The sequence below is a fragment of the Ciconia boyciana genome, chromosome 7 (genome assembly GCF_034638445.1).
Source record: "Ciconia boyciana chromosome 7, ASM3463844v1, whole genome shotgun sequence".
Lineage (NCBI taxonomy): Eukaryota > Metazoa > Chordata > Aves > Ciconiiformes > Ciconiidae > Ciconia > Ciconia boyciana.
This window is the reverse complement of record NC_132940.1, coordinates 9,259,343-9,278,267: the sequence shown is the minus strand read 5'-3', so window position 1 is coordinate 9,278,267 and position 18,925 is coordinate 9,259,343. Positions and strand designations below refer to the sequence as shown.

The window sequence follows — 18,925 nt, the reverse complement described above, 5'->3', positions numbered from 1 at the left end:
GAAAAGAAAACAACAAAAAAGCAACCTAAACAAACATTCCTTTAGGCTGGTATTGCTTTCCTAATAACTTGGATGGGATTTCCCCCTCCCTACCCACATAGTGGCAGCTGGAACGGGAAGACGGGACTTTTCTATTGATAGGTGATAAATGTTTCCCCAGTGAACTGAAGGTGAGTACTGAACCCCTTGCTTGTATAACATGATAAAACTTGACTACAAGGAAGGGGACTCTTGCAGAGACCATGGGAGTGATCACTAGCTGCTGCTGATCTTGTGTAAATGGGTGCAACTTCAGAAAATCCCAGGATCTCTGGCCAGAAAGCTCTTCATAAAGAATCCCTCAGCTGCCTTCCCTGACAGCTGGTGAATCTGTAGGTCCACGTGAGCAGATGTTACTGAAGTGGGGGTGGGGGGGGGATTGGGGAACGGAACATTAGTTACATTGGAAAAGACTCTGAGATGCTGTTGGGGGTGGAACAATCTAAAACTGGGATACACACTAATCACATGCTGAGCCTTCCTATGCTCACAGATAGCAGGCAAAACACCTTCCTCGCTCTCCCTCTTTAGGTTGTTCACCTAGAAGGAACAATAAGTGCTCTCATTAAGGCAGAATTTGACCTCTAATTGGTCATTTCTACAGTTAAGGAAAATATTTCTCCTCTTGACTTGTAGTTTCCATTTTTCACCCAACTGTTGCAAAGACAAACCCTGCTGGCATGAACCAGCACTGAAGTGTAACCTGTAAAGCTAAAATACAAAAGTAGCCTGGCTCTGCCCCCTGGTCCAACAGATGGGAGGGTCTTGGTTCTTCTCCAGAGTCATAAAATCATAGAATGGTTTGTGTTGGAAGGGACGTTTAAAGGTTATCTAGTCCAACGCCCCTGCAATGAGCAGGGACATCTTCAACTAGATCAGGGTGCTCAGAGCCCCATCCAACCTGACCTTGAATGTGTCCAGGGATGGGGCATCTACCACCTCTCTGGGCAACCTGTTCCAGTGTTTCACCACCCTCATTGTAAAAAATTTCTTCCTTATATCTAGTCTAAATCTACCCTCTTTTAGTTGAAAACCATTACCCCTTGCCCTATAGCTACAGGTCCTATTAAACAGTCTGTCCCCATCTTTCTTATAAGCCCTCTTTAAGTATTGAAAGGCTGCAATAAGGTCTCCCCGGAGCCTTCTCTTCTCCAGGAAGTTAGGAGAACACTGACAAGTACTACAGTAACTCCATGCTAGCCAGGAATCAGGACAGAGAAATCTCTTCCCAAGTAACTCCGGAAGATGGGGAAGAATGGAGGAGTCTAGTTAGGGAGAAGCCCCACTCAATAACTGATAGCACAAGGACAGCCTGAATTCCCATTTATAGCCTCAGTTGCGTGGGTGTCTGCAGGGCTGGATGCAGCTCTTACATCCCAGGCCAGGAGAATTCAGGCAGACCTGCAGCTGAGCTCAACCTCGTCAACACTTCAGGTTCTGGGATTTGCTCCCAGATGAGTTGACAATTCAGTGATGCTGCTGGCAAGGCAAATGTAATGGAGACAAAGGCAGCACAGTTAACACTAAGGTTGGGCTGCTCTTGATTTCTGCAGGGAACCACACCTTTTGTTTGGGCCAGTAATTGTGTTAAGGAAGGAAAACTAAACAAAAGGCAAGGGCAGGAGGGGAAGGAAGCCCACAGAGAATCAACACACACTCCTGAGTCACAGCCCTCATTGCAAGAGACACTTCTGAGCACTTCCCTGAACTAGACCTTCAGCAAAGCAGCAGTATCACTAAATTCATTTGGGGGATGGGAGGAGACAAAGCCTGGGGAACTGGAAGATGGATCGTCCCCATTGCTGACAGCTACACAAACACTTTCCATATCACAGACCATCTTCTCTTGGGATAAGTGCCCCATGGACACCTCTCCTGCCCTTTGGTACTGTGCTGACACCTCCCCTCTTTCAAGGCACTTCAGCACAGCATCCTTATGGCAACTGCTAGGGTGGGAGGATCTCTTGGGTGCATTTGCAGCTAGGTGCAATGCATGTTAAAAGCTAGCAATATGTGCCATGTAAGCAGGCAGCTGTCTGAAGACCACCAATAAAAGAAGCCAGTTACATGTCTTGCACCTGTTGCTGGAAATAGCTCAATAAACTGTACCAGCAGATGGCACTTGCGAATACATGGCATATTTCTTGGGTTGTGTCACAGCCATAACTTCCTGTGTCTGGCAAATAGCCTTTTCGGAGCATCCCTCCAGTCTTTTGTATCAGCTCTTAAATGCCATGGATTGCGGCCTGGCAACTGCTCTTCAAGAAGTAGAGCTCAGCTTCTTATTAGACAGAGACCAACTCAGCGTGTTTCTCCCTTCTCTCACTTGCAAAACTAACAACAAAGCACTGCTTTGATTGCATAGGTATATTTAAAGATATTGTTTTTCTAAACAATACTGGTTGGTACCTACGTAGTGCCTCAAAGCCAAGGAATGCAACATGTTTTTTTTACACACACTAATAAATGTAGCTCCACAGCTAATTTTAGATATATGAGACCTAATTATTCCTAAATTGCAGACGGGTAAACCAAAACAAAGATCTACAGCAAATTGGCTGAAGTTTACTAAGTGATTTGCAGAATTAAAAAAAAAAAAAAACAAAACCCCAAACAAAACAACACACGAAAACAAACAAACAAACAAAACACTGGAGACTTTGGTCCTTTGTTTGCTGCTATGAACAAGAACTCAAATCACCAGAGATACAAGCCAGACTTAAAAAAGAGTAAAGAAATAAAAGAGAAGAAAGCCCAATATGTTTAGTTACTTAACTGAAAGTAAAGCTAAGAAAGCCAGATGGGATTATTCACACTTAAGATCGGCTATTCAGGAGGGAAGGAAAGGAAACAAACATTTCAACCAAACTGACATTAAGACCCCTATTAATTACAAATACATTCTAGAAGACAAAAACAGGGAAAAAATCAGTGAAGGTCAAGAATAGGGTTCTACAGCAACTCACAGACATAAATGGCACTTAGGCACAAAACTTTGATTCACTTGGCTGGGATTCATGAGTTGGGTGTGCATTCTCTGCATAACGGCTCAAAGGTAATCATCACAAATGGTACTATTTAAATGGAAAATAAATAGCCCTGTCTCTTTAAGGACATCATGTCTCATTCTCAGTGGAATAATGGCAGATATAAAAAAGCTATGATTTCAATATTTCTCATTATGACTTCTCTCCCTGCTCATCTAAAAATAAAAGGCTACTCTGTAGTCCCAGATCAATCTAACTAAAAGAGAAGGGTTCGCTTACAACAACAAAATAGCAGCTCTGACACTAGTTATGTATTCATCACGTGAAAATGGCCCCATAATACTGCCTTCAAATCCTTCCAACAAGTTGTATTAAATTAGGTTGGGTTTGGATTTTTTTTTTCTTGCACCAAAAGCAAAATAAATATAGCTTTATTTAATGCTACTAAAAGGTTCAGATTCAACTGGAACCCCAAGGCATGTGGCTTTGTTGTTAAAGCACATGTACTGACTCTATTGATTGGTGCAGTCCTCTGTGCAAGAGAATTTGTCACATCAATAGCAACTGAAAAATACTCAGGAGCTGTAATGTGGTTTAAATGAGCAGTTACCACATCAATATAAAGAGCATTTTCAATGGCAGTAGATAGGAACCCTTTTGCAAACCTAGTATTTGTTTTAACATAAAGGATGACAACTTTTTTACAAGGAAGCTTTTTTTAAGTAATGGTGAGCAAAACAGCAACCACTGTAACTGTCTTACGATCACAGCACACTCTGGGCATCACAGCACACTTTGGGCAATAAAAGCCACAATGGAAAGAAAACTTCCAAGCAGGAAAGGAATGGCAATGCTATGAGCCAGATGGATGTAAGGGCCAGAGAAAACCTCTACTGCTCACTTGCCTCCCTGGTCTTCTCCATTGCTGCCACCCAGAGAGCACCTGTGTCACAGCTGCAGATCCACTCCGGACTTTGCTTTCCAGGGCACCAACCTGACACACTGCATGAGCTGGGAGATCCAAAACAGACACAAAACCACGCAGGACAGGGAGGAAGGCAGCACAGAAAATTCCTGACCTGTCCTCAATGCCAAGCAAGAGCTGGGGGAGGAGAAAGCTTCTGCTATCCCTCACCCTCTCCCCCAGCCGCACGGGAGAAGGCGATACAAGGAAATGGCCATTCCCTCACTGTGGTAGGTCTCCTTCTGTTTGTTTTTTCCCCATTATCAGGGTGGTTGGTCCTGGCCATAGTTATGTTTTTAATCCAAGGGGCTGTCAAAAGACACTGAAGCATTGGAAAGCCACCTTGGACTTCCAATTTTGAGATTGGAAAGGGAGGAGAAGAGAAAAGCTCAGTTGCCACCATTCTACCAGACAGTCAGTAATGCACTTGGCACCTATGACCTGCCTCTCCTGTCATCCCAGCTACGAAGGGGAACATCATTTGCCTCCACACGAGTCACCAATCCCTGGCTGATACTAAATGTGATCTAGGCGGGCACAGAGCGCCATTCACTGGCCTCAATAACATGCAATCTAAATTAAGAAGACAAGGTGCAAGAGGGGCCACTGAGGCGAAGTCCATGAAGCTCACAGCAGGCTGAGGTGGGTGGTGTTTCCTGCACTGGGGCAGGAGCTGAACAGCCTCAGGCCAGAGGAGACAGAGAGCTAACGCTTACCATCTGAGGGCAAACTGGACAAGTACTAGGAAGACAAATCCGCCACACATTACTGAGCAGACAGAAATCCCATGAATTCAGGAAATATCTGAAAAGAAAATCACTGGAAGTTGGGAAAGTACTTGGTGGAAAGCATCTCATGAGCATCTCCCACTCTTACAAGGAGAGTGACACTGTCCACTGCTGCATTAGCAGATACTGGGCTTGTGAGGTCTGACACAGCACGGCTGTTCTCATAGACCCCCTAAGATGTATAGCCTCTGCTTTGGTCACAACTGAATTGGAAAAAAAATAAATAGGAAATTCATGGCAAGGAACAAACCTCCATTTAGTGGGATTGAAAAATCCCTGTTTTTCAATAATAAGAAATAGTTCTATATTTTCAGGGGACGGAACATACTTTTTCTGACTTGGTGTATTTTTAGAGTACAATTCTCTCTCAATCACATCCCTTCTTCCCTTGGGTTAATGTACAACGAACAATCTTGTCATTCAGGCAAAAATCCCACTAAAGGAAGACGAGAAGCGGCATGTGCTGCAAGTTTTGAAGGAGATGAAAAATTTCACACTATCCTGATATCTTCTGGGTAACTGCTTATTTTATGATGACTAATAGGCAATTACTATGGTAATACTGCAATACAACATGTGTGAGGTTTGGGAATGAGAAATTATAGGTAACTACTTTGGACTCATTTCTATGGTAACAAAAAGTAATTGTCATTAAATACCAGTTATATTGCGGCTGTACCTGGTAATTATAGACTTTTTTATGCCCGGTAACATAAATAAAACCAATAAATTTATTCAAAAGGTCCATGATTGTTTACTTATACGTTGTTATATAGAATACACAATGACAAACGCCTAATTAGGAAAAATAAACTCCATCGAGAGCTTCATCTTGTCATCTGAGATGGATACTCTGTTTTCCAATTCAAGGCAATGCATGAATTTCACATGCATTAAATGAAGCTAAGAAAAAAACCTTCCCCAGCAGAAAAATAGGTGAAAAATAATCAAGAGAGATTATGCAAATGACAGTATGCACTCGAGTCGCCATGTCTCACAACTGGACAAGTGATACTAAGAACCACATAACATATCCAGTCACCGTGAACATACATATACACATGTATGTATGGAGGTATAGGTATATCCCCCGAAGTGATATTATCAAAACCCAAAATCAGCACTCTGCAGTGTTACAACATATAACTCTGATTTAGAGCTAAAATCATTTGGATAAAGTCCACATATGCTTTTACTGTCAAAAGACCCCTCATAAATTACATGTGAACATGAATGTTGAACTTTTGGCTATTTCTAGAGTCAAAGAAATAAAGTCCACAAAAACCTATTCAGGATAAATCTGAAATATTTCATCTGATCCAAAGCCAAGCATTTCAGACTCTTCAAAAGGGATCTTTAAAAAAAGCCAGTTTTTAAACAAATCATGCCATTAACAAACAAAAACAAGAGAAGATTGTCCTTTATAAAATGCTGATATGAACCATTTTAAATGTTTCTCAAGCCTTTGCGCTCCCTTTTTTCACTTGAAACAACTTGCCAAATTCAACTCACTTCCACAAACCATTTCAGTCCTTACAAAACTATGTTTCTGGGGAAAAAATATGCCGTTTGTCCAAAACACTTCATCCCAACACAGCTTTCCTTGCAATATGGACTCTGACACTGTTTATAGTGAACTTGGCTTTCCAGTCTGGGTAGGACTGGCCTCCTTTCCATCCAACAAATTGTTTTGTTAACTCCTCACACAAGCAAGCAGTAAAGATTGTGTTGACTTCAAAAATATCATACCTGACAGTGAAATAAGAAAGGATTAGAATCAGTGTGTGCCCTCTTGTCCCCATTCACACAAATTCTTGCAGTCCCTACAATCAAGCTAGAACGACATTGTAGTGACGATAGTTCAGAACATTTCAGCTAATTCATGGCTTTAATCTACTGAAGGCTGATACTGTCACAGCTAACCAACTGAATGCAACACAGAAACGGCAAGGAACAGGAAGCCTTACTGGGTCATGCAACAAAGACTTTAGAGAACAGTCAGGATATTTCAGCTTCCTTGTCATGGCATTTCTGGGATACCTCAGTGAAGAGCTGCCCAGACTAAGACTAAGAAACATGTCCCTTTTGGTGCCAGTATAGGGTTTCATCTCCGGAAGGTGAGGCTGACAAATTGGAACTAATCTAAGATGGTGTGGTACAGTCATCTCGCCTGCAGGGACACATTTCAGCATTCAGCTGCAGAATGCCAGCTTAAGAACAAGCTCTCAATAAAGGAAAGTTCAGGCCAAGCCTGGGGATGCACGACTTTTAAATCAAGAACACTTTTTTTTCTTAGTCTAACCCCACCTCCCTGGGGATGGCAATAGGTTCAGAAGATGATAATGCTATACTGCAAGCAGAGAGAGAAAAGTTAAGAAATCTCTCTTCCCAGCACTAGTTTTCCTTTATTTCCTAAAACTGTTTCAGTTTAATACATCAGAGAGGGTGAGATTAGTGTTATGGAGAAACTCACAAATATTTTTGGTTTTTGCCATGTTCTTTCACAAAGCTAAAGATCCAAGTCATGCACCATCCCCAGCAAACAGAGTCTTTCAGTTCAGGTGAGAGCTGAGGACAAGTTACCAGCCAGAACAGAGGGCAAATTAGGTTGAAGACTCACTATTTTAGCTAGATCAACCAATGGCATCTTCCTGGGTAATTTAATTACCAAGCCCATGTGGCATAACATTTTATACACACTGTAACTGCAAAGCCAGTTACACTTAGAAGTACAGTAATTCCAGGTTTTAAAGACTTCAAGAAAGGGATGAAGCCTGTCCTCCTGTTTTAGGAGAGACTCTACATCCTTGTCCACAGTAAATAGCAGATACCTATCATTATCCTGTATGTTAGAAAGAGCTGGCTATACGCATGTGGCAAGAAAAGGACTATGGAAGTTTTTTTCACTGAAGAAAGAGTGCAGTCTAGTAGTCATCTTTACAGAAGGGTATGATGCTAGCAAACCAGCAAACAACAGCTAGCACTGCCAGCAGGAGCAATCCCAATTATCCATTCAGTACTTTGGCGTGCAGGTGAATTTGCACTCTGAGGGATCCACTCCTCTGCACCTAACCCCTCCGACACTTGTACCCAGCCAAATCTGATCTGTTGTGCTGTGGTTTGCCCGTGATTTTTCATTTCTCAGCTCTTTGCAGAAAGAAACAGGTGAAAGCAAAAATTAAATGTTCTGATTTCTAAACAGTCCGTCAGAAATTTAACTGGAAATAAAGTCCAGTAGAGATAATTTCACCAACTCTCTTGGTTTATGTACATAATCAATAGCTATTAAGAGATAGAACTGTACTAGTTCACTTTCTATTAAAAGATTTATGCTCTAAGATTACAATCAAATTGCAACTTTTGTCCATTTATTTAAAAAAAATACTTTTAAAAATTGTGTATAGACCTTCCAAATATTCTAAATTAAAAGGGGTGATTAAGCATCCCCTCAAGTCACATAAAGCACCTTGTCTTTTCATTGCTAACTGTATGGGTCCACAAATACACTTCTTAAACTCTTGCATATACTTGAATAAATCAGTAAAGTTTAGCACCCTGTTTCCATGCATCTTGATACACTGGGCATTGACCTTCATTTCCATGACCATTTCTTTTAGAGCCGCCTGAATGTACACGCAACATATAAACGACTTTCCTCACAGATGCGTCTGTGCCGCAAGCACTTTTGCTTTATAGCTGTGATATTAAACTCACTTGTTGCCGGTTATGAACATTTCACCACAAGAAAGTCCCTTTAGAGTCACAACCCATTTGGTCTGTTCTCTTGAGAATGAGCAACAGTTTATAGATAACAGACAATTCTTGGCATTATTGTTGCAGTTTTGGCTTAAACTCCTAAACTTCAGTTCACAAGCACTCAAAACAAAGGAACAAGGATTTTGAAGAAGAGCACAGGACCCAAACCCTTGGTGAAAGTCCTGCATCCCCAAAAATGACAATGAAGAAAATCCCATCAGCCCACTGTTACCATATCATCCTGGGTAAATGAGTGGTTAGTTCCTGTTTTGACCACAGGAGAACTAGTATATCCCATCCCTTCTATAAGAACTGCTGACATACTCAGGCTTTTAACAGTGCCCACTGCAACTGGGATTTCAGAGGACAGCGAAGTGCATCTGACAGTATACTTTGCCAATTGTACAAAGCTGTGTACTGGTGGGGTAAAAAAAATCTCTCTCACATTGGCAGGAGATCAATTTACAAACTCAAGCATAAGGTTTAATTACCCATTTCATTATCTTAGCTTGCATAGCTCTGAATGTGAACCTTCAATGAACCAAAAAAATAGTCACTAGCTGCTGCTTCGAGAAAGAGGGAGATAACAGGAAGTTCAAATGCCTAAAACTGCTCTTGCTGCATATGGCACCACAGACCTTGTTTGCAAAACCAGGGGGATTGTCCCCAGCCAATATATCTGTGTTATACCACACTATGTGGAAGACTTCTGAAAGTCCTATTTATGTGCTAATCTGAACAAAGACCAAAAGAGATGAAACAGACTTATCTAGCCAATCACAGAGAAGTCTCAGAGTTAAATTTTCAAATACTAACAATTGATCCTTAGAGATTTTTTTAAAATTCATCCAGTAAGTTCAAGCAAATAAATTGTGATGTGCTTGTGGATTTTGTATGAGAAGAAAATAAAGTGTTTGCTGTAAATTATTCACTCAGCACTAGTTAACTACAACACCGGCACATTACTAGGCTTTTTAATATTCTTCTCAGGATAATAGGTAGCATTTTGCTTATTACCCTCATTTTTACGTTATTAGTTACATTAGGCCTTTTGTAAATAAAGTGAAGAATTGCAAGAAAATCAAATGCTTTTCCAACCACTTCATTAAAAGTCTCTTTAGTTCAGGAGGGTTGAAAATTCTGCATATGATGAAAAGCTAAAACAATAGTATACCATCAGGCTCAGCAATTCCAAATGAATTCACATGCCCCTTCATAACACCTGGGTTCCCAAAAGGCTTTGCAAGTTATGAGCCATATGCATGTCTGTAAAGCTGCATGCCTCTCAAAAAGTATAAATAATAGTGCAGGAGAAAAACCTGCAGGGCAAGTGAATTTATGGGGGAAAACGAAAGCTACTTAATTGCAACTGGAGTTGCCTATGTGCAGGGCACCTGGAACAGAGTAAAGCGACATAAAATCAGATTCTAGAGCCAGTGTAGGGCTTTATTCCTGTAAGGTGACATAACCTTTATGATACATTCCTAGTGCTGTCAGATGCCACTACTGCAATATCACTCCCTGGTTTTGGATTTGCCAAGAGTTGAGGGAGTATCAGTGTAGCTGGAAGGACACCACGTGTCCTCAGAAGTTTCACTTATAAAACATGTATATAAGCACTGTTGAAATCACCCACGCAATTCCCTGCTATTTCAGTTTAGCAAGTAGCAAAGCACAGCAGGGCTAAGAAACACATATCAAAACAAAGAACAGAGCCAGCAGCACCATTTTCTGCAACTTCTAGCTTCTTCCTCAGTGGTCTCCTCATCCACATAATAACCCAGTCTTATTCTGCTTAGCAATGCAATACCTAATTAGATCAAAGCTCAAGGTAGCCTGGCTACAGAGTATATTGTGTTATTTAGTCTTGCGCTGTAAGCAAAACCACATACAGTATTATTACATTTCTCAGGGGCTTCTCCAGAGAACTATGTGGTACATGTAATTGCCCCCACAAACAAATCATCAACTAATCAACTGCTTTTCATTATCACCTCCAGCAGCACATTTATTTTGTAAATAAATGCATTAAGAGCAAACAATTTTAGGGAAAACAAAAGATTATCTGAATACGTTCTCAACAGAGGAGGTGGTAAAGTAGTAATTCAAATACTAAAATGAAGCAAAATTAGCATAGGGTGGAATGATTATTCCATTCCATGTATCCCTATCTATTACAGTACAATAATAGACTGAAATCTGTGACTTTAATGGATGATCTGGGTAGTTGAAGGGAACTGTGATTGACTGACACATTTACATAGAGGCTGATGAGCAGCATAATGAATGCATTTATAAAACACAGTTAAGGTCTAACTCTAAGATGACTTTAACTCCCACACCTAGAGGAGGCTTGCAGAGCAGATACCCTGCCATCTTGGAGAGTTGCTCTCTACCTCCTGAGGCACGCAAATTTGCCATTGAGCCCCCTTCCTCAATGGGAACTTCAGGAAGCATACAGCCACGTGAGAACCTCCAGTTTAAGAGGAATGAATTGAAACAAGCCCTATAAGATTCAGTGACAAAACAGAGCAGGGTGTATAAGGTAGATATAACAATACACAGATTCATACTCCATACCGTACCTGTAATTTCCTAGGTATACTCCATCAGGATTGAGCATGGGGGCAATCTTGAAGACCAGGTGGTCTCTCAGTACTTTCGCAATAGGATGCTGGCTCACAAGGAAATCAATTATACCTGAGGAAAATGAAAGAAGAGTTTGAAGAGGGGGGGTTGTGACATCAATGATTTCCAGATATTTATCTGAAATTTCCCATATAAAAGATTAGAATGATCATTCCTCTTGGTTCCTGGCACTGCTCCTGCTTCCAACAGAACAAACCACTTGCAATCACATAGCACCTGCCACCTTCTAAAAACTCCAGATATAAGAACTTTAAGGATAAATACCTTAGTCCATCCTTATAATGCAAGTACAATATGGCGACATTATCAGACACAAGTCAAGTTTCCACAGAGGGAGAAGTTACTGCTCATCAGCTGAGCCACAATAACAAAACATTTCTCCTCCTAAAAGGTGAAATGAAGTAAAACCTACTAGTTTAAGCCTAGCACCTTACGTACCCAGCATGCATACATGGGCACATACTGCAGCTCAGCTCATGAGTGGCAATTTGCTGAGCTGAGGCACCTCAAATTTGTTTGAGCATATCCCCAGACCTACCCTTGACATATGAACACAGAGTTCAGATCATCTGCATGTATAAAGAGGTATAAAATGCCTCATTAAAATTGGGAGAGTTACATAAACTCTGTACCATACACAGGGAAACTGTGGGATAGATAGACTGGAACTTATAAATCACAGAATCACAGAATCGTATAGGTTGGAAAAGACCTTTAAGATCATCGAGTCTAACCATAAACCTAACACTACCAAGACCACCGCTATACCGTGTCCCTAAGCACCTCATCCAAACGTCTTTTAAATACCTCCAGGGATGGCGACTCAACCACTTCCCTAGGCAGCCTGTTCCAATGCTTGATAACCCTTTCAGTGAAGTAAAATTTCCTAATATCCAGTCTAAACCTCCCCTGGTGCAACTTGAGGCCATTTCCTCTCGTCCTATCACTTGTTACCCGGGAGAAGAGACCGACCCCCACCTCTCTACAACCTCCTTTCAGGCAGTTGTAGAGAGCGATAAGGTCTCCCCTCAGCCTCCTTTTCTCCAGGCTAAAAAAAAAAGTCAGATTCTTCACTATAAAGTCATATAGTGAAGCATTATAGCATTTTTTTTTAGCATTCTTTACAGCATTCTTCGCTATAAAGTCAGATTCTTCACTTACTTTACACCCATAAAAACCAGGAGTGGCTCCACCTCATCAGTGAAGCTCCTTTAATGTGGAGCCAAGGGAAGTGACAGGGCAACCAGATCCTAAATGCCCTTTCTTCAGGCACAGTCACAGCACCAGACCCTGCAGGAGCTCCTGCCTCTGGGCCTTGCGCTCAGGGAGCGACTAAACATCTCCTTGCTCCAAGGCTGGTGCCGGGGCAGGAGGCAGGCAGTCTCGCAGTTAAATTCATTGCTTATTCCTCCACTGAGTTGGTACTGACAGAAATAGCTTCCAGGGAATGAATGTCGAGATAAATTGAGTTCCTGTGCAATCTCAGGACACCCACAGATAGGTCATGACAATGTGCTATTTATTGTAAGGTCCATCCTGTGAAGTAGGGACCATTTACTGAATTTCCCCAGAATAAATCAATCACTACGCTCTAGTAACACGATAAAATTAAGCAGAGAAAAATTAAGGCTGATCATCAGTAAAATTTCACTAATGGTGAGCTCTGTTAGACTGTGGAATTGTCTCTCCAGGGGAAGAGTGGAATCCCGTCATCAGAAACATTTAACGCTGGACAGGGCAAAGCCCTAGGGAATAGCTATAACAAGCAACAATTCAGTATAGAAGAGATGACATGGGCTAACTAGCTGACTTCAAAAAAGCTGACTTTAGACCTGATTTTTTGTGATGCAATCAAAATCTTTAAAAAAAACAAACAAACTGAAACCTGGGTACATGCCAGGTTAAACAAACTTGTTTATAGCTTGGCTGAAACATACATTAAAGATGGGACCAAAATCTCACATTCTGCATAACTCCTTCATTTAGCCTATTTCCTAAGGCCCGTTTTGTATTTCAAATACTAACAAATCTGAACCTATGCTGCTGTTGGAATGAATTCTAATTTGCTGAGGCACATGGGGAAAAATGAGGCTTCTGAAATGTCTAAGATGATCAAGGTATAATGGACTCTAAACATCAGCAATTTTTTCATCTATTCGTGACTAATCCTGAAGAAGAGAAAGTCCCTTTCTGTAACCAGGTCTTCCACTTGAGAAGAGACTAAACCTGAATTTCTGAGGCAAATTAGCATATACATAATTATATTGCTCAGGAAATGTTTCTGCAATTACCTCCTCCCAATGAAAGAAACCAAACATCGATCTGCTTTTTGGCTGGTGTTGTGTCTTTTGTTCATTATACAACAGCAAGAACACAAAGAAATGACACAGGGACACAGTTGGATCCTGAATAACCAGGTTTCCCAACTGTATGCAAACATGAAAGGTTTAGCTATGTTAAACTGCTGCTCTAACTGTTTTCTGGCAGTATCTAAAACATAATCCACATTACGCACACCTGGAGGGCTCAAAACTACTTAAAGGGATACAATCTCACACTTAGTCCATGGCTTCTCAAGACACTATGGTGGTTTTAGTTTTAAAGAGCTTGCAACTAGACTCAAAACATCACATCAGTTTATGTTTTCTAAAATACTTGGAAGAGCTAACTATTCAGAAATCAGTTATGTCCAGAAGATCCTTTATACTAGGCTCAGGTATGATCTTTCAAAGCAGCCACAATAAAAGCAGCATAAATATCGCACTGTGTACATGATCATCACTTCACCAAAGACCTTGGTGGAACAGTTTTGCCATGAGATCTGGCAGCGCACCAAGTGTGTACTTATGACAGCTCTTCATGCAGCAGGGAGGACCACAAATACCTTGGGGATAACATGACTGCTTTTCATTCAGGAGGTAACACAAGACCCCAAACTCTGAGAGCTTTGCTCTGGCTGTAACTGTGCCAGGGAGGAAGGTTGTCCAGGTTCTGCTCATTTTACTCCTGTTACTGATGCAGCCTCACTCACAGAGCTTGGCAAAGGCATCTTGGCAACTAGAAGCTACAGTTTTCAGCTTCACGCAGGGAATTATTATTCCCTAACCAAGAACGTGCTATGACGTGGAAGGCTGTGTATAAACACATAATGGGTGAGCCTCTGCTCTGCATGATTCACTGTTGCACAAGGCACACCAGACTAAAGGAAAAAGACTGCACCAGCAGCTTGGTGGCAAACGAGACTCAGCATTTCCCAATGTACCACAATCTAATAGGTGGTACTGCAGCCAAGTTCACCCAATCCAACGATATTTACTGTATTTTCTTATTTAGGAGACAGTTAATTCTGAAGAAGTCTTACCCCATGATAAAAATACAAAGCACGAATTAAAAATAACTGACTCACAGAAGTCTAACCTGGAAGTAAAGGCAGTTCCAAGGAACACAAGAGAAACAGATGAAAGCATACATCTACATATACAAACCTCACCATAAAATTATTGTAAGCATTCAAATAATAAATACAATTAGCAAATAGCTTTGTCTTTCAGAGGAACCCAATAGTGTCTAGATCAATAACATTTAAAGTAAAAAGACAGATATCAGACTATTAAAAAAAATACCATCGTAGAGAACTTGGTCCTCCTGTTAATAAATCAATACAAACTAAATTTTACAGCTTCTATAATCAGCAAGAGACATATCAGTGTATCTCATTAGGCCGGGGTTAAGAATTTGGCAGCAACCAAAGCCCATTTAATATCATTTACTTCAAGGCAGACATGGCAATACAACAGATGCCCTAATTTATTTGTTGATCTTTGTATTAAAATAACAGTTTGCTGGTAAACAGGAAGGGTAATGATGCCAGTCACCCTTGTTAGTGGCTAATAATTGCTTAATTTGTCCACTAATTGACCTGTGCTACTGTTGAAGCACTGGATCGTGTTGCAGGGCATGAAGTAAACAAGGCCACTGTAATGTTACTTTAGAGAATGACTTCTGGAAATAGAACTACTTATTGCTATAAATTTTCTCTTCACAGATGAGCAGATTAATTGGTCTGCCAATTAGTCTGCTATTAAAGAAAAAAAGGGCTGCACAAAGATTGGTTGGATCTTCGAACCGCAGACCCAGTTTGGGTCAAATGAAATAATACAATCTGAATCAGTCACATCAGCTATGAAAAATAAGACAAGTATTATTTAAAAACAAATGTCTGTGGCTGGAGATCAAGGAAAACAGCCCAATAACTAAGTATTGGCTCTTCAAGTTACTTTAAAGTAAAATGGAGAACATGATGGAACAGGCCTACTCAGGCACATTACAGTATGGAAAAGTTCTCCAATTAAAAGAAGCAAAACAATATAGATTATTTTTGGACCATCCTTTCTGGAAAATAATTAAAATCATTATTTTTCAAATAATAACATGCAATTATAGATGCTGACTGGAACTGGAACAGCTCAGAAATCAGCATTCAGCCATGACATAAGAAAAGGCTTATCCATAGTCCACTAAAAATCAACCAAAGTCTTTGCATTAACTTCAAGGAGCTTTTCATAGTTATGAAGGAAAGGAAAGAAAGAATCATGAACAAGGAAAAAGGAAAACAATGCTGACAACTGCGAGTCATTAGATACACAGTCACAATGACTCCAAAAATTTTAGCAGTTTTTTACCACTCTTTCTTGGTAAACACAGCTTCACTGAAACTGTGCTACATCAGGACCAGATCTCCTCTACTCTGAGTCACTTCTCTGTCATTATTCTTTCTCAAGGCTAAACACACTTTCTCAAATTTCTCTTGCCTTCTGCAGCTCAGCACCTCTCACCTACTCCAACATCAGATCCTGTGGCATCTCTCTGCCCACCCTAATCCAGCTCAAATTATCTACTGGTGCTTCACAAACAAGTTGATTGTTCCCTCTCCCATAACATGTCAAAGAAACCTTCTCTACTCACATGATTTCCACTGTTCTGTCTAGGTGTTTCCTCAACCAGCTGCCTTAAACTCTGTTTAAACTTCCTGCTGTCTCTAACATGACCTCTCCACATTTGCTCCTTCCAAAGAAAAGCCTGTCTTATCCCCTGTTTCTCCATTACCACATCCTTTCACTCTCAGTCTGACAATATGTTTAATTGTATAACTATATAATACATTTGGCCTGCTCCTATTACTGAAAATCTAATCACCACAGATCCTAATGCAATATGGCAACTCCTAATGCAAACATATCCTGGACTGTGTCTAGTATATGCCAAGAAAGAAGTTATTTATATTTTCAGACCCATTTCCTAACACTGAATAGCTGCTGGTATCCTGCAGTCAGCTCACGATAGCCTGCAGGTTACAGAGAATGTAACAATTAGGCTCTAACAAAAATAGGATATATTCACTGGAAAACAAATACAAGGGAGTCCTAAATGCTTATGCTTATATAAAACTATTGAAATGTTGTGTTAAATGAGACTGAAACCAATGTGAAAGACACTATACTTACACTTTTGTGGAGACTAGGAAAGCAAAAATGTGGGGTTGGTCTTTTTGGAGAGATTATTTAATGTGATGGTGGGAAAAAAAAAAAAATCAGATGATAGAGCCAAGCAGCTACAGTATTCTATCTCCACAGAACAAGTACAGCACAAGCAGTAAACAACAGCAAGCCACTGCTGTTCCACCATTTGCCTGTGAAGGAATTCTCTTTTGGCAAAGGGGTCCTTGTCTGTTCAGCCTTTGCCCTTTCTCATGGGGCTGCAGAAAAAAAACCCAAAACAACAAAACAAAACATGAAAAAGACAGATGGACACACTTCTCCATCCCAGCATGGTGGGAAAGGTGTCACACTCACACTGAACCCTACTCGGCACAGGTCACAGCAATGCCGTGCCAGCGTGGTCTCTACAGGATGCATACCTGTGCTTTCAGTGCAGCCCCCAGCACAGGCCAACAGACAGAAATGATCCAATAAAGTCTTAGCCTGAAGTATTTCCAATATTCAACACAACAGCAAGGAAAAAAAAAAAGCAGCATGTGAATGGTGATAAATGAGCAGAGCTGACTCACAGCAGGATTATTGACATGATCTAACATCATGCTGTCACTGAAATTATCCCTACAAAAGATCATCACATAGAGTGATCCATAAGCACAAGATCATTGCAGATGCTGACTCTGCTCCTTCTTACAATGCTGCTCCTCCTCTTAATGTGTAACAGACTGCCAAACTCAACTGTTTTTTTCTAGTTTTTAGAAACGTGTTTATTGGGGGGGGGCACAAGGGGGCGCACATTGATTCTAACATCAATACAGAAGGAATTTATAGATTTGGAATGCTTTATTAATTGGTTTCCTTGTCTTTCCAAACGTCCCTTTGGAATTCATGGCAAAAACAAAGTTTATTTCATCAAAATTATAAAAATAATTCAGGTGATAAAGGAGCACTGCAAAACTAAAACAGGCACCCGGTTACAGTGTTAAATGAGGGAAAATTTGTTGCCTGAAGTATATCAGTCAACGGTTTTCTGTTGCCAGACCTGATGTATATCTGCATGCATATGCCTCCGAGTAGTCACTGCAATTAAGTGAGAGTGGGAAGATCCAGAACACTGGCTGTTTTTCATTAACTCCCTCTCTGGCCATCCTCAGTACACACAAAAGTGCAAAGGAATTGCATGTGCTCAGAGAGGGATGCAGTACCATGCGCAAAACCTTAGTGACTATTCATCAGATCCTACTTTTCAGCTCAGCCTCCGCTCCTCCTGTTTCCTCTATGCTGATGCTCAAGTTTCATCTAACCTTCCCCCAAGACAGGCTCAGAGGGGCTCTTGCACAGGTCTGTGGGTGCCACATGATGAAAAACAATCAAGTTCTTAGAAAATGCAGAGAAGTTAATAATTTTTCCCAGTGGTTCCTATGGACAGGAAGCTTTCAAGGGAGAAAACAGATAAACAACGTAATTACCCACGACAAAACAGATAGGAGCCAACCAAGGCAGGTGAGACAGCATTAGGAAGGATGCAGTAGGTGAACCAGATACATTCCTGGTTATGATTCATCTAAAGTGTCCTGTAAATAGACTTGTAAATATTTCAGTGCTAAGTAAGATCTCTTTACTTGAGTGTGGTTGGTTAAAAGCACCCCAAAAAGTCTTTAGGCCCCTGTGGTTATTTCAGTTGTTTTTTCTCTGCAACCATCACTGCTATTGTGGGGGCGGGGGGGGGGGGGGGGGGCAGGCAGCAGTTAAGTCCTTGGTGGATTGTGCACATGGCCTCACTTCACCTATTTTAAAATAAGTTTTAATCAACTTGAGACAGAAAAGTTGCACAGCTAACTTTAAGGATTCAGCTGCGATAAGCAGATTGATTAGGAGCACATCAAGCTATATTATGGCATATTTGTTCTTTTATTTACCGTTTACTCTCTCATCTATTCTCTGCTGTAACTCTATGTCTCTTCAAAATACAGGATTAAAAGCAAAGGAAATCTCAAATAATGGCATAAAATGAATGTGCAGGAAATGAATGGGTGAATTAGATTACAGCAGATGAAACACTGAGGTCTCAAATGCAAAATGCATGGAGTTTATTTAATTTGTTACTCTTTTAAAATGAAAATATGCTCACTGACTTGAATTAGTAATTTCCCTGTTTTAAGATATGTTAGGCCATTACAGCTAGGCCTGTTTCCAGAGCACTGAAATAAATGGAAAACAGCCAGTCTCCCAGGGAACGCACTAGCT

The 18,925-nt window shown here is 40.8% G+C and overlaps 1 protein-coding gene across 1 annotated transcript in view; it reads right to left on the bottom strand.

Moving 5' to 3' along the window:
* AGBL4 (AGBL carboxypeptidase 4) overlaps positions 1-18,925 on the bottom strand; it is a 988,954-nt gene that overhangs the window by 206,462 nt on the left and 763,567 nt on the right. Inside the window, exon 8 of the mRNA XM_072867873.1 lies at positions 11,120-11,234. Within this exon, the coding sequence (XP_072723974.1) occupies positions 11,120-11,234 (115 nt within the window). The remainder of the gene's footprint in view (positions 1-11,119; positions 11,235-18,925) is intronic.